The sequence below is a fragment of the Stegostoma tigrinum genome, chromosome 5, assembly GCF_030684315.1.
Source record: "Stegostoma tigrinum isolate sSteTig4 chromosome 5, sSteTig4.hap1, whole genome shotgun sequence".
Classification (NCBI taxonomy): Eukaryota; Metazoa; Chordata; class Chondrichthyes; order Orectolobiformes; family Stegostomatidae; genus Stegostoma; species Stegostoma tigrinum.
This window is the reverse complement of record NC_081358.1, coordinates 23,095,682-23,112,973: the sequence shown is the minus strand read 5'-3', so window position 1 is coordinate 23,112,973 and position 17,292 is coordinate 23,095,682. Positions and strand designations below refer to the sequence as shown.

Sequence of the window (17,292 nt, the reverse complement as noted above, 5' to 3'; positions counted from 1 at the left end):
GGGCGAATGAGATCGAGGGTTATTAGGGAAAGCAGGATAAGATTACTGAGTTGGATGATCAGCCATGATACTGGAGAATGGCAGAGCAGGCTTGAAGGGCCGAGTGGCGTGCTCCTGCTCCTATCTTCTATGTTTCTATTTTCTAATTGTTATGCACTGTTGGGTGTTCAATCACATTCTATCACCTATATTCACCACATGTCAGTTCTGGGTGTTACAAATAAGTTACACATTATTTGTAGGTTTTATCCTGTTCAAGCATTGTGAAGTTATTTTTTGTTTGTTCAAACTCTGGAATCTTATTGTTTCATCCTCTTAATATGTCCGCGGGATCCCACGCTTTGTCATAGTGCATAAAGAGACTACTTGACTCATCGGGGTCTGAATCAACCCTCTGAAGAGAAATTAATTGGTTATAAAACAGCTTGGGGTGGCCTGAGCTTGCGAAAGATATAGAAATGAGATTCATTTCTTACATTTAACAGTTAGCACATCTAAAATAACCATAAGATATAGGAGAATTAAGCCATTCAGCCCATTAGTCTGCTCTGCCATTCAACTGCAGCGGATATGTTTCTCAATACCATTTTCCCAAAACAATATTAACTTGTCTTTTACCGCACTTTTCATGCAATGGAACAATCCAAGACATTTTGTATGAGCAAACTGGCTCCAAACCACAGAAAGGAATAATGGGGAAGATGCTTAAAAAGCTTCAACAAGGAGGTAGGCTTATGAAGCATGTTAAAGAAAGGAAGAAACATTGAGAGGCAGAGAGATTTAGAGAAATAATTACAAAGTGCAGGGTTTTGTCAGCTGAAGGCACAACCACCAGTGGTAGAACTAATAAAGTTGGGAATGCTCGCTGGGAGAGGTTGTGATCATCATTGGTTGCTCATCCTTAATCGTACTTGAGAGAATACTGGTGAGCTGATTTCTTGAACTGTTACAGTCCATGGAATGCAGGTACACCTCTAGCTCTGTGAGAGAGGGAATTTGAGGACTCTGAGTCAGCAACAGTTAAGGAACAATGATTTGGTTATAAGTCAGGATGGTGTCTGACATGCAGGGGAGCTTGCAGGTGATGTCACATCCATGTGTCTGCTATCCTTGGGCTTTGAGGTGGTACAGGTCAGTTGTCTAGTAGGTATTGTCACATTGAGACATTGGGAAATTGCTGCAGTATGACATTGATCATAGCACACACTGATGTCACTATGTGCATGGTGGAGGAGTGAATGTTTAAGCTGGTGGATGGAATGCATAACAGGCAGCTGTTTTGACTTGGATGGTGTGGACCTTCTTGATTGTTATTGGAGCCACACTCATTCAGGTACATGGGGATATTCCATTACACTCCTGCCTTGGATCTTGAAGACAGTGATTGGCTTTTGGGAAGCTAAGAGTTGAAATGCTTATTAAAGAATTCCCTAAGCTCTGACTTATCCTTGAAGTCACAATTTTGTAATGTGAGTCCAGTTCCATTTCTGATGAATGGTCATCCCTGAGATTAGATGATTGGAAATTCATCAATGGTAATGTCAAGGAGAGATGGTTAGATTCTCTTTTGGTGGAAAAAGTAATTGTTAATATAAATGCTAGCTGCCACTTATCAGTTCATGCCCTGACTTTGTTCAATGTTGTCGTGTATGGACTTGAACTGCTTCGGTACCTGAGGTAAAAGCAAAATACGGTGAATTCTGGAAATCTGAAATAAAAACAGAAAGTAATGGAAAAACTCAGCAAATCAGGAAGCACCTGTGGAGAGAGAAACAGGCTTAACATTTTGAATCCAATATGACAGTGTCATTTGAGTGTCCAAAATAGAATCGCTATGTTAAATTGGTTAGAAACAAAAAATCTATCCTGTTGTCCTAACATTACCTGGTGCATTTAAGTATTAAGTGCTTAAGTAAATAATCTTAACCTTAAAGCAAGAAATGAAAATCCAATTAGTGATTTATGGTATACACATTTTAACTTTAGTAGCAGGAAACTTAGCATGCATCTTAGGTGAAGGAGTCTGCGTGTAATAATTGAATCATATTTCCTTTCTTTCTGAAAATCAAGGCAAGTCACTCTGTGCTGAAGGAGATTGGGCAGATGTTAAGCTAGTTTGAGGTCAGAAGTCACGTGACACCAGATTATAGTTCAACAAGTTTATCTGGAATCACACAAGCTTCTTATTCACAGATACAGCCATTATTTGTCTGATAGTCAATGTAGGTTATTGAGAACTGGGCAATGTATGAATAAGACTTTATACAAGTAAAAACATAGTGCTGGATAACCACAATTTTATAGCAGCTCGAATGTGGCAGGCCAGTCAGAACTGTAATGGAATAATCAAGTATGGTGATAATATGGCTTTAGATGAGCTTTGTCCTTTTTTATGAAGACAGGTTGAGACAGAGGTGCCAAGTGGTTAGCTTGAAGCCATTAAAGTGAACAGCTTGGGGTGCCAAGATTTTTTTTAATTTGGAACAGCAGAAGCAGCATGAATGCATGGAGTCAGGCTCACACAGAACCAATGTTTTTGTTTAGTTGTTGTGGGGGTTTTGAAGTTGGTGTACATCTCTCCCTGCTACAGCAAAAGCTTGGGTTTTCTCTCTCTGCCCGAATTTTCTCTTGATGTTCTTTCCTCCTGGCCTAGAGAAACACTGCATGTGAGTCAATCTGTTTTACTGACTTTGCCTTTGCAAAGGGGGTATTTATGGGTTGTTACTACATTGGAACAGTTACTGTTTAGTAGTTAACTAAACTACAATATTGTGAAGCTTTCCAATAAAGTTAAAATTAGACCAATTTTTCATTCTCTTGTTTGTATTTTAACTGTAGGGTGAGAATAAATTGTGTTTTGCTTGAAGCCAACTAGTGTAACCAATCAAATTACAATCTGGAGCACAGCGCCTCATACTCGCTTTTAAGTAAAATAAAAGTTAGGGTCTAGGCGATCTCCCTGATATATTTGAATGGGGTTTTATCTGGTCCGCAACACAAGTCTAGACATAGTAAAGGCATAGATGAGGATTACACGGCAGATGAGCTACAGCAGATGTGGAGTCACGAGTGTTACAAAGGCGGGAATGGGAAATGCTAATAACCTTAGCAATAGGTGTGGTTACGAGGCTGAAAGCTTAGTCTGGAGTCAAATATGACACCGCGGTTGTAAACAGCTTGGCTTAACCTGAACCGATTGCCAGCAAGAGTGATAGTGTCAGTAGCTAGTGAAGAGAGACTGCACTAAGGAGCACAGGCAATGGCTTTGGTCTCTCCAATATTTAACAGAGGAAATTTATGTTCACACAGTTTTGGAACTCTGACAAGGTGCAGAATTATCTCAGCCCTGTTAAGGCAGGGATCCCTGAAATTTAGAAAACAAATGGTATTTGACCTAATTGTGCATTTGTCAAAGATGGGGCTGCAAAAACCATGAAAAATTGTCATGGCAATTATTGTAATCATTGAACATTTCTGGTGCAGACTGCAATTTTGCTGGCCTTACACAGGAGAGCCCTGCGTTGTCTACAGCTCATCTTTTCACAATCTTGATGACAATGGCATCCACAAGCTCCTCACACTTATTGCTGCAAGGATGGGGGAGAACAGGAGAGATGGGTTTAAGAAAAAGTTGCTACATTGAGAAGAAGTCAGGTGTGATCGTTGCATTCCAGGATGATTTTCGTACAGTAATTAGCTTTGGCAGATGAGAGTAGGATCTGATACTATTTGACGTTGTTTAACTAAATCTTGCGGGGAATGATCAAACCATTCCAACTCCAGTTAACTCTGTGTTCCTAACAGAGCAGAGACAAGAGTAGTAACCAAGCAACAGCCGAAAACAAAAGAGAGTTCTGGTTTTTAATGGGGACATGGCATCAAAGTTGGAGGTGAGGATACAGTTGAGCAAAAGCCAACACTACGGAAACGTTGTGGTGAGAAGAGGGCCAAAATCTGGGAAGTTTATGTTTTGAAGTCCAGTGTACGTTCATTGAGGGATAGTTTTTCTTTCCCCAAGATGGGCACAGTAGTCAAGTTTTTTGGGAAAGGTGATGAAGGTGGAAATACATGGAAGTATTTCAGAATTGGCCTTACCTTTGAGTGTCATGAAAATATCAGACAAATGATTTTAGTATCTGTCTTTCAACATGACAAATAGCAATTTCTAGCCCTAAATATGATATTTTTACATTTCGAGTTGTAATTCTGATGTCTCCGTTGGAATCTTGATTGAAATTCTTGATATGACTTATAAGAAAGTCTTACACCAAGTTAATTTAGAGGAAAGTTGGTAATTAGCAATATTCTGCTCTGTTGTAAATTGCTACAAAAAAGTTTGCGAAGCAAACTGATTTGTTGAAACAAAAATAAGTGCATTCCAAAGACAAGATATTTGAGCCACATGCAACCTAATATTAGACCAGATAAATGCTACAGTTCTATATAACCATTAGTGAGAAATGAACAATCCAACAGTCTGTGACCGATTGACTAGGTTTCTAAAGATGGGATCATTTTCAAGTTTGTGGAGACTAATCTAGTCAAAGAATATAAATAGTAATACAAAATTTTGATTAATAAACTATCAAAGAACACTGTAAAGAAGTTTGGAGTCCTTGTTCTTCAAGTGGAAATGTAGAAAACCAAGACTTACATCCATTTCATACCAAGACCGTGGAATTTAGCTCAAAACACATGCTGGGTCATAATAATGGGAGGGCCACGTTTGTATGGATGCAATACAAGTGTTCTCCCTGACCTCATTTCAAACATTGGAGCAGGATCATGTCATTCTAATATCCAAGTGAATGGTCCATGTGGAGACAAACTGCAAGTGCTTACTATGTTACTTTTTCCAAAATATTTCTCTTCATTTTTAAGGTAATTGAAAGAATGGAATTTGGCACCAATGTCAGGATAAAGTTTTATGTAATCTCCAGGCTGATTATTAGACTGCCAGCTATTAGCTAGTGAGGTTTTCACTGAACTTACTTAAGGCCAATATTTTAGGGTAGGGTGAGGACTCCCTAGACAGACCACTAAAGCAGACAGAGCATGAGGTAGGTAGACAAAAAACTCACTCAGTTTCTATCGCAAATTGTGCCTCTTCCGATTAGAGATCGACCTGGAATATACTTCCCCAACCTACAATGACAAGTGGTTCATCAATGGTGCAGGTTTTTCTGCTTACCTGTGCCAGTTAGTTAGTGTCATCATAACGTACATGGAAGCCAGGAAAAGTATAAAGTGGAAAAAAGAATAGCTGTAATGAACACCTCCTTTTTCATTATCCTGAAAGCGATGCACCTCTTCACAACCTTCCTGTATTGATACACTTTCCAAAGATCCAGTGTCTGGATTATTGATGGAATGACTATGCCTCTGTGCGCAGCTGGATTTCCTAATGCTAACAAAATGTAACATCAATATTATTAGTTTAAAATTCAAATGCACTCAGTTTTAATAAACAGAGTCTAAAATATAGCAATAGGAGCTTAGAAATGTTGGAAAATATAAATTGGAAAAGGATGCAAGTTGCCTTACAGGTCACGTATATATTTGTATCCTTAATTCCTATTTGCATCTCTCCAGTGTTCATTCAACATGTAGGAGCAAATTACTGCAGATGCTGGAATCTGTACTGAAAACAACAAATGCTGGAAATCACAGCAAGTCAGGTAGCATCCATGGAGGGAGGGCAAGCTAATGTTTCGGGTCTGGATGACTCTACATCAGAGCTCTGTGACTTCCAGCATTTTTTGTTTTCATTTAACATGTGTCCACAATGTCTCCGCAGTTGGGAAATCTGCGACTCACATTCACTATTTATTTGCTCAAAACACTTAAAGCCACAACAGCCTACTTACATTTTCTCTTCTAAGTGACAACCTGTATACTCTAGTCCTATTATTCATGGCAAGCTTAAACATGCAGTTGGGGTTCAATGTGTCTACTCCTTTAGGAATCCTGAATGCTTGACTACCATTTCACTGAGTTCCCTCTTCAGCGACATAACTAAAATGTCAATCTCTTCAAGCTCTATTTTCATGCAGGCTCTCATGTCAGGAGATCCTGGCTATAACATGGCAACCAGAATTGTACATAAAAGTGGACAGGTAGTCTGCATTCCTGAGGTATTTCAAGGGTCTTATCGTCTCTTGAATTATTCTCTAGATTTTGGTCTGGAGAGTGCTACCATCGATTACCTCTCGAGTGAAGTATGTCCAAAATAAAAATTAAAGACTCATCTGATGCTGAACAAATTAGCAATTTTATGTCTGAAATAGATGGATTTTCATTAGCCAAGGGTCTTAAAGAAAATCAAGTCAAAGTGGGTGGAAAGGTTTAGCATACAGGTGAGCTGGGATCTTATTGAATAGTGGGAACAGGTTTGAAGGCTGAATGCTGAATTAGTCACACCTTTTTGCTTGTGTTGAACTAGGAACAGTGCACATACAGAGTGATTTCGGAGTTCATGTGCAGATATCACTTAAAACTATTGGCAAGTACCAAAAATAATTTGACAGGGGCATTAAATACAAAAAAGCACATGTTATAGCTGAATAAAGCTACGAACGGACTGCATCAAGAGTGCTGTGTTCAATTGGGTCCATGCATTAGCTTTGATTGGGTGTAGCACAGATTCACCACAATGATACATGTACTAAAAGTATTAAATTATCAGCATAATTTGCATCGACTAGGCTTGCATTTTCTTAAATTTAAAAGACTAATGATTTTCTAATCAATGTGTTTCAAGATAGTTAAAGCATTGTGTAGGCCAGATGGGAAAAGCCTTTACTCGTTGGGGAGCTCAGGAAGACATTTCCTTCACAAACTTGGACCGAGTTAGAGATAATAGGAACTGCAGATGCTGGAAAATCCAAGATAATAAAATGTGAGGCTGGATGAACACAGCAGGCCAAGCAGCATCTCAGGAGCACAAAAGCTGACTTTTCGGGCCTAGACCCTTCATCAGAGAGGGGGAATGGGGTGAGGGTTCTGGAATAAATAGGGAAAGGGGGGAGGCGGACCGAAGATGGAGAGAAAAGAAGATAGGTGGAGAGAGTATAGGTGGGGAGGTAGGGAGGGGATAGGTCAGTCCAGGGAAGATGGACAGGTCAAGGAGGTGGGATGAGGTTAGTAGGTAGATGGGGGTGCGGCTTGGGGTGGGAGGAAGGGATGGGTGAGAGGAAGAACAGGTTAGGGAGGCAGAGACAGGTTGGACTGGTTTTGGGATGCAGTGGGTGGAGGGGAAGAGCTGGGCTGGTTGTGTGGTGCAGTGGGGGGAGGGGACGAACTAGGCTGGTTTAGGGATGCAGTTGGGGAAGGGGAGACTTTGAAACTGGTGAAGTCCACATTGATACCATTAGGCTGCAGGGTTCCCAGGCGGAATATGAGTTGCTGTTCCTGCAACCTTCGGGTGGCATCATTGTGGCACTGCAGGAGGCCCATGATGGACATGTCATCAAGAGAATGGGAGGGGGAGTGGAAATGGTTTGCGACTGGGAGGTGCAGTTGTTTGTTGCGAACCGAGCGGAGGTGTTCTGCAAAGTGGTCTCCAAGCCTCCGCTTGGTTTCCCCAATGTAGAGGAAGCCACACCGGGTACAGTGGATGCAGTATACCACATTGGCAGATGTGCAGGTGAACCTCTGCTTAATGTGGAATGTCTGCTTTCCGGAGAGACCACTCTCTCCGTGACTCCCTTGTTCGCTCCACACTGCCCTCTAACCCCACCACACCCGGCACCTTCCCCTGCAACCGCAAGAAATGCTACACTTGCCCCCACACCTCCTCCCTCACCCCTATCCCAGGCCCCAAGATGACATTCCACATTAAGCAGAGGTTCACCTGCACATCTGCCAATGTGGTATACTGCATCCACTGTACCCACTGTGGATTCCACTACATTGGGGAAACCAAGCGGAGGCTTGGGGACCGCTTTGCAGAACACCTCCGCTCGGTTCGCAATAAACAACTGCACCTCCCAGTCGCAAACCATTTCCACTCCCCCTCCCATTCTTTAGATGACATGTCCATCTTGGGCCTCCTGCAGTGCCACAATGATGCCACCCGAAGGTTGCAAGAACAGCAACTCATATTCCGCTTGGGAACCCTGCAGCCCAATGGTATCAATGTGGACTTCACCAGCTTCAAAATCTCCCCTTCCCCCACCGCATCCCAAAACCAGTCCAACCTGTCTCTGCCTCCCTAACCTGTTCTTCCTCTCACCTATCCCTTCCTCCCACCCCAAGCCGCACCTCCATCTCCTACCTACTAACCTCATCCCACCTCCTTGACCTGTCCGTCTTCCCTGGACTGACCTATCCCCTCCCTACCTCCCCACCTATACTCTCCTCTCTACCTATCTTCTTTTCTCTCCATCTTCGGTCCGCCTCCCCCTCTCTCCCTATTTATTCCAGAACCCTCACCCCATCCCCCTCTCTGATGAAGGGTCTAGGCCCGAAACGTCAGCTTTTGTGCTCCTGAGATGCTGCTCGGCCTGCTGTGTTCATCCAGCCTCACATTTTATTATCTTGGACCGAGAGTTAGACCATTTTGATGTGATTACAGGAAATACTTCTCCACACAGAGGTTGATAATAACTTGGAACTTTCTCCTTCCGAGTGCCATTAAAGCTAAATTTCAGAACTGACACTGATACATTTTCATTAGGTTAAGATATTACAGGGCATGAAGCCAAGGTGTGTAGATGGAATTGAAACACAGATCAACCAGGATCGAATGGATTGTTGGAACAGACCTGAAGAGCTGAATGACTGCTCCTGCTCCTTTGTTCTTCCCAAAGTCAACTTGACACCTTGACAATGCTAGTTAACAGCTGCCTTAAAATGGACATAATTGTGGTGACATAAAAGCACAGTATAATTCAGCTACATGCATGGATGAAGTAAAGTGGTAACAAAATACTTATCAAGCTGATATTTGTGATTACCTCAAATATAAGATGCAGATAATAAACAGTGCCATGCCAACAATGCATTGGCTATCCCAGTTCAACCCTGCATCTGAATCATTGATTTTGTTCAGGGTGTTGTTCAAATCAGGGCTGGGAAACGTCTGCTCAAAAAAGCTCATTGTACGAGGATTACACGTGTCATCTGAAAGCACAATATGAATTAAAAAAGCTTACTTTTGCCATGTAGTAAAATACAAATTTAATCTTCATCAAAAATAAATTATTTCATATTTGTTAATGATTTCATAATGAATGCATTCTGTCCGGAAGCATTTTTTGTTACAGAGTTTATGATAATTCTAATTGTGTAGCAATTAATCACTGTTCCAGTTTCGATGCCAAGGTCACAGCCAAAGAGGCCAGAATACATTTGTAAAGTGCTTAATTACAAATAATAACTTCTTATAGAGATTTTTTTTTACTGTAATTATATCCCTTGGAAAATGATTTGCTTATTATTATTCATTAGGACATTACTCCTGACTAATCCAGAGTATCAATCAAAAAAGGTAATTTCTTCCTGACATGCTAACCAAATTGCCACTGTTGTGTGTAACTAGTTTCTAAAAAGGTCAGTGCAGTCATATAATTGAGACAAAAATGAAACACCAATTTCATGTTTTTTAGTCTGATAGATATGCCTTCAATTTTCGTCAAAATATATAAATGGCAGTGATGGGAGACAGCCTTGTGTTGCCTCTTTTCAGATAGACCCGTCATATCTAACAGGCCAGCAATGTCACTGGCATCAGACACCATGGGTGCAAGTCCCTCTTGCCAAGAGATGCCAGTCAACTAGGGACCAGCAGTTCTCCTGAACAGCAAAGCCTCTGGGGTAGTAATCGCTGGTGCCGATACAACATCACTTGAGGCTGAGGGTCATGGATGGAGCCAGGCCATAAGTGAGTGATGGTGGGAAGGGTGTCAAGAGGATTGTAGTGGAAATGAGATGACAGGTGGGCAGCAAGGGCTGAGACGGTTTCCATAGGCATTCCCTTTTGCAATGCCTTGTCAATCAGGCATTCAAAGCCTTCAAATGAAACAGCTCCACACACCCAGGATCCCACAGTGCAACCTGACACAGATAACTTGCCGTTCTCCCCACATGGTGAGCTGCTTTGCCCACCAGGGTGTTAAAGTGGCAGGACAGGGCTGTGCAGGAACTTTCTGGTCACAGCTTAAATCAGACAGATGTCTCGAAGGTGATGGTGTCCCCACATGCCATCATCCTACCAAATTTAATGTCCTTCAAACATCCCACAGGAGATGGCACACTATCTGACCCAAAAACCATCTCAAATCAATATAGACAATAGATCAATATATGTTTGTTGTAAAAATTATAGGGAGAGAATCCAAACCATTTAAAGCAATCATTTACATGATGTGTGAGTGTTATTGTTATGTGTATGATAATACTTTTTAATCTGAATTTGCTTTATTTTAACTTCATCCAGTCTTGGCAAACATTCAAAGGGTATCTAAGAGATTGGCACAGTTCATTAAGCTGAGTTAAGAGATAAATTGCAATGATTCTTGTTCATTTCAGCAACTTGAAACTTCCCTGGAAAGATCAAGTAGACTTGCTCATTCCCATGATTAGAAATGATTACCAAGTGAAAAAGGACTCCACGTAAAAAGATACCTGCAAAAGACTGTAGCCATTTATTGTTTACATTTTCAGGTGTATGATCACATGAATAAACACAAGGTTGCTATTATATGTTAATTTGTTTACAATATATCAGTAAGTTTATTTAGTTGTGTAAACACAAAAATGGAGTTGATGTATTGCTCTAATTCCATCAAAAGGTAAGCACATTCAAACTCCCTGGATAATGCACTGGGCCTATGATTTCAAATCCTACCATAGTAGATGGTGAAGTTTAAATTCAATTTTTTAAAAACGTGGAATTAAAAGTGTAGCAATCCTGCCAGATTATTTTTCACCTTATCAACAGCTTCCTCACCTAAGCCATGGATCCCATCTAGTATCTATGTCCTTTAGTTCACAGCCAGCTTGATCTGCAGTGGACATGTGGCCTTTATTGATCATCATAAAAACCCATTTGTCCTTTGACTAATGCTCTTTAAGCAAAGAAGTGTGTTGACTCATTAAATGTTGTCTGAAGTAGCCAAATATCAGTACTAAAACCACAACAAGATCTAAAGCAAGAAATGAAACCAGACAGATCCGCTGGCATTGACTTCAACATCAGAAATTAAAATGGCAAACCCAGCCCTGTTAACATGCAAAATTCTCCTTACTAACATCGGGGGGCTTTTGCTGGAGCTCAAAAAGTTGTTATCACTGACTAGTCAACCAACAGCATGGCATACTTATATTCGTGGAATCATACCTTGTATACAATACCACAGAGACACAACTATCACCAACTTTGCCCCTCACGCAAGGCAAACTGACTAGAGGTAGCAACGCAGTGGTGTACAGTAAGGAAAGATTTGCCTTGGGAGTCCTCAACGTTGACTCTGGACCTTATGAAGCCTCATGGCATCAGGCCAAATGTGGATGATGGAACTTCTTGCTGAGTGCACCTTCAACTCCTCACAGTTCACCAGATGACATTTTGGTAACATTATAATAATTTTAAAAACTTTCAAAGATGTGGATATCTAAGATCTTAAATGAAAACAGAAAGTGCTAGAGAAACTCAGCAGGTCTGGTAGCATCTGTGGAGGGAAAGCAAAGCTATAGTTTTGAGCCCAGTGACCCTTCTAGAGGACTGATAGTACTAGTAGTTAGACAAAAGTGGTATATGCGATGAAGAAGGCAGGGAGTTGGCAAGGAGTGAGCAAATAGGGAGAAATGGATCCCAGAGGGACAAAAAACATCAATTAGATAAAGGAATTGGTAACAGAATGCTGCGGAGAAAATAAAACTGATAATGAGCACCATAAAGAGGTGAACATATGCTGAATGCAACCCATGTCATGGAAGGCCCAAGGAGATAAAATGTTCAGGCTCTGAAACTATTAAAGTCAATATTGAGTTCTGAAGGCTGCAAGTCGCCAAACCTCTCCTTTCATTTAACTTTATTCAAAAGTCTTTCTCTTATACTTTGTTACATTTATATCTTCGTGGAGTTCCTTTTCCATTGAGTTACTTTCCTTTAGTTGTTCTCTGTTTCCTACTGCCTTTAAGAGTTTGATTTCATTATTTAGGTTCCAGTCTACAATTTACTCTTTGCATAATTTTACCATTCTTTGTATACAATTTTGCTGGCACACGTATAGGCTCGACTATAATCTAAAGTTCCTCGAGCAATTGCTGTTTTTTAATAAAAATGTTACTTTGGATGGAGGGACCATGTGCTGGAAGTAAGCAGACCATGATTTAATGTCAGTGGTACCTTTTGAAATCTAACCACTCCAAATAAAGGCCTCTGTGAACTGTTTGCATCTGAACATGTATTCGGCCAGAGAAAGAATACCATAAATGGGTGAGTCATTTTCAGGTTCATTGTTGATTCATTTACTTGGCTGATGCTCAAGCTGTAGAAGTATTTGGTGATGTCTACTGCAATTCGTAGCTTGTCAATGTTATAGGAAGGGATGTGGCATGCATTGGTCCAAAATTCAAATTCAAAATTTCACGGATTCCTTTCCACAGCTGAAAAGTTGCCACAGAACCTGCCCCTGCTTCACCAGGCTGGCCCATAACTGTTTAACTCACACAGGAGCATTAAACCATTTGAAACAGCCCTTCCCACCCCATCTGCAGAGAAAGTCTGTTTTCAGAGCTGCTACTCAAACCAGGAGTGCTGGCGAATGCTGGGACTGTATCCAGTCTGAACAGAAAGAGCCAGAAGCTGGATGAACCAAATAATATGGAGTGTTCTCGTCAGGGTCGGAATAAGAGCACACAAGGATTTGGAGGCTGGGGGTGGTGTGGGGGTTGGAGTGCATGTGCAGAGCAGAGGGTGAGCACTGGGTTTGGAGGTCAAAGCTTGAGGCCCATCAAGGTGGCACCTCCCACATTTATGCCAACCAGCTGAGCTTGCTTCCCACTAACTAATAAATTCTGTTTGGGTGGCGTGGTCATTAACTAGCCACTTAAGGGTCTCAGTTAGGAGCAGGCAGGCAGATGGTGGGAAGGCATGCATGGAATTTTATGGGCCACTACCTCCATTTGCAGACCTACTGACGGAAGACCATAAAATTTTCTCCCAAGAGTGCTGCTCAGACACTTCCTTACATATTATGTTGTAATAATTTCTATCCGATTTGGATTGTGGAATGTCAGACAGAACAAGGAGAAGGCAATAGCCTAGTGGTATTATCGTTGGACTATTATTCCAGAGATCCAGGTAACGTTCTGGGGAATTTGAATTCAATAAAAAGCTGGAATAACAAGTCTAATGATGACCATGAGTCAATTGTCGAAAATAACCCAGCTGGTTCACCAATGTCCTTTAGGGAAGGAACCTGCCATCCTTACCCAGTCTGGCCTAGATGTGACTCCAGATCCACAGAAATGTGGTTGACTCTTAACTGCCCTCTGGACAATTAAGGATAGGCAATAAACGCTGGCCCAGCCAGCAACACCCCCAACCAATGAATGAATAAAAACAAAAATATGGATCAAGCAACATTGAACAAGAGGGATGAGGAATACAGGGTGAAGTGCTCACTGCTATTTCCAATCAGGGACTTTAGGAACCATTCGTTCCACCTTGACCTGAATGAGAAACAATGCTGCAAAATTTTCCACTTCACCACAAAGATGCTCATTAAAATCTTACACCTATTGAAGTACAAGCAACATGCTCAAAGCAGGGCATCTATATTGATAACATACTGTTTAAACTGGGGCTTTACTGCATGTGAAAACAAGTTTATATACTATTGCATATACTTTGTTCATAGATCATGTTAATGTTCTGTGTTATTCAGCAGATGAGGGATGCCAGAAATTGCTGTCAGTTTTAGTGGTGCAATGATTTGTAAATGGCTTCAGAGATAGTAGAAGGGTCTTTCTGAAGAAGGGCCTAGGCCCAAAATGTCAGCTTTCCTGCTCTGCTGATGCTGCTTGGGCTGATTTGTAAATGGTGATAGTTTCACTGTTGTTTCTACCACAAAATCCAGACTAAAATAAATCATTAACTGATGACCCTGATGAATGATCTTCAACTCCATTGTTCTCTCTTTCGATGATGCCTAAGCTGCTGAGCATATCCAATATTTTCTGTTTTATTCAGTTTGATAATATTTTATTTGCTGGAAAAAATGAGGAAGAAGTATATATCTGAAAGAGGAGAATCATCCACTTACCTGGCTCATTTGTCATTGCTGACCAGGTGAGGTACATAATATACAGAGTAATTATGGAGGATTGGAGGCCAGTACAAAGCTGAAATTCCTGGAATTGATTAAAGTTCAGTACAGATTCTTAGATGTTAGGAACAAGTAAAATGTTTTTTTTAAATAAAAAATGCATCTAATAACTTAGAGGTCACACGATACCAGGTTATAGTCCAACGAGTTTATGTGAAATCACAAGTTTTTGAATCCTTTGTCAGGAGCAGTGACTTCACTTGATGAAGGAGCAGCGCTCCAAAACCTTGTGACTTGAAATAAACCTGTTGGACTATAACTGCGAGTGACTTCTGACTTTGTCTGCTCCAAGCCAACACCGGCACCGCCACATCTAATAACTTAGGAAGCATTCTTTATCATGAGGGCTTTTTCTTCTGAGTAACTTGTTAAACTTACCGGGTCAGGTAAAAGATATAAATTAAGTTTCAAATTGGACACAATTGTTGTGGCTCCAAACAGTAGTAAACATGCAATAATAAAATGAATGAATGCATATAAATGTTTCCAAATATCACCAAAGCATTTTAAAACAGTGCTCACAGCAACATTCAAAATTTCCCATTTATATAAAATTTACTGAAAATCACTTAGTTGTGCTAATATAATCACAAAATAAATTTACAGAAGTTTAATCAAGGTTTGAGTTGTTCCCATCGTAAGTCAAAGAATAATCTGCTTTAAACTGGGAGGAGCACAGTGTTATTCAGGCTTTACTATATTGCAGTGATTTATAATATTCCTAAAGCCAAGAAATGTTGCCTCTACCCTCGTAACTTTCGTTGCTTCATTGTCATTTTCTTTCCGTTGATGTATCAGCTTTTCTGTAGGGTTGCCATAGTTTTGTCAATGTGCTGTCTTTATCATAATATCCAACTCATCCTTTTCTTATAATTGGATCTGCCATTTTGTTTCTGGGATCACTCCACCTTTCTGATCTCTATGGCATTGTGCCAGTTGTTTCATGCTATATTTCTAGGTGCTCCATTCATGACGAACATTTAAATACATCATAAATTGAATACCTAGAATTGCACCACAGAAAAATTGGAATCAAAGGGCCAGATTTTCATCATGGAAGTGGAAGGTTTGGGTTAGGAAATCTGCCAGCTCAGCAGACCTAGGAGCTCGATGCTACCCACACAGACTATCATCCTGTATTACTATGGGCAGATCTCAGGAGCCATATAGAGATTGAAAGAAAGTAAGTTTCCAATAAGCTCAGGGAGCTGTTACTTACAGGCAGTTGATGCTGAAAAACCTTTCATTCATGAAGCCATTCCAATGATATTAAACATCCTCAAATAGTCAACTCCATATAAAAACAATTAATCTTCAATAACCATGTTAAAGACAGCTAATCCTTTAACAGACTTAAAACTGTCAATCAAATGTGAATTTAACCAGTCCTCACCAAATAAGATCTGATTTTACAGCCTTTGTAATTTAGGCAAATATTCGTCATGAGCTCAACTGGGAAATGTCAACAGTGAAATTAATGGAAGCTGCAGGAATGGGTGGTAAAAAAAATTTCCACAACCGAGATAACAAAAGTGTGGAGCTGGACGAACACAGCAGGCCAAGCAGCATCTCAGGAGCACAAAAGCTGACGTTTCAGGCCTAGACCCTAGGGCCAAAACATCAGCTTTTGTGCTCCTGAGATGCTGCTTGGCCTGCTGTGTTCATCCAGCTCCACACTTTTGTTAACTTGGATTCTCCAGCATCTGCAGTTCCCATTACCACTATTTCCACAACAGATCAGGTTTTTTTTTTGCTTTTAAAGGACTGGAAATTAAAATGACTTCAAATAATAATACTTGAACAGACATTATCCATTCTAAATTCTAAATTTGTGTTTCCACACTGTGCGTGAAATCCTTTGAATACTAAATACATCTGTTAAAATTTAACACTCATCTGAAACAGCCTTGCTGAATTTGGATTCATTACCTATGATTCATGTATCAGCCCCTACTTCCTGCCAGCAAAAGCAGAATGAGAGAATGGGAGCAAGATGTCACATTTCCAAATATCACCAAAGCATTTTAAAACAGTGCTCACAGCAACATTCAAAATTTCCCATTTATATAAAATTTACTGAAAATCACTTAGTTGTGCTAATATAATCACAAAATAAGTTTACAGAAGTTTAATCAAGGTTTGAGTTGTTCCCATCGTAAGTCAAAGAATAATCTGCTTTAAACTGGGAGGAGCACAGTGTTATTCAGGTTTTACTATATTGCAGTGATTTATAATATTCCTAAAGATGAAAACATTTCCAAAGTCCTCTGAAGTCTTCCTGACTCCACAAAACTCTGATCAATAATCTTAAAGGTGGAGCGTGCAACTTGATAATTTGCAGGTGGAAGTTTGTCAGAATTTCTATACCGTGAATATTTCAAATTGGGTCAGAACAAGAAACAATAGTCAAAAGGAAGCAAGGGTTTGGAATGTGGGAGAGAATTGACAAAGAACAGAATGATTTTGCTGAGAGCAGTGGGGTGTGAAGTCGCTAGGGTAACTGGTAATGTAGGGACTACCAGAAATGATGGCTCTAAGAGTAGCCAATAGGCACGTAGTCTGGATTGAATGTTTTTTATGGTGTATCTATCTTTCTGTTCTTCTCATATTTAACTGGTGCATTGCATACATCTTCAAATGAATTTCACAGTGCCAGTGAACAAAGTTTGAGAAAATTTGTAGAAATAGGTTTGCCTTTGAGCTTGGTCCTCAAATTGCACAGACAATACGTGGGAATGTTAAGCCACATAGAGGGGCCTAGTGAGCAGTTAAACCAGGTTGGACATACTGTTTAGGAGCATATTACTACAGATGTTGGAATCTGTGTTGAAAACAAAAAGTGCTGGAGATCACAGTGGGTCAGGCAGCATCCGTGGAGACAGAAATTAACTTGAAGCTAAGATTTCAAGTCTGGATGGTTCGACATCAGAGTTGGAGAAACTGACTGTCCTTCCCC

At 40.5% G+C, this 17,292-nt stretch overlaps 1 protein-coding gene across 2 annotated transcripts in view; it reads right to left on the bottom strand.

Annotated features, from left to right (window-relative positions):
• Nucleotides 1-17,292, bottom strand: part of LOC125452092 (serine incorporator 1-like) — a 72,347-nt gene that overhangs the window by 4,550 nt on the left and 50,505 nt on the right. Inside the window, exons 7-9 of one of the 2 annotated variants that reach the window (XM_048530083.1) lie at nucleotides 14,274-14,361; nucleotides 8,958-9,123; nucleotides 5,192-5,407 (exon numbers count right to left, since the gene is read on the bottom strand). In XM_048530083.1, coding sequence (XP_048386040.1) covers nucleotides 5,192-5,407; nucleotides 8,958-9,123; nucleotides 14,274-14,361 — 470 coding nt within the window. The remainder of the gene's footprint in view (nucleotides 1-5,191; nucleotides 5,408-8,957; nucleotides 9,124-14,273; nucleotides 14,362-17,292) is intronic. The other variant, XM_048530084.1, reaches the window with a different exon arrangement.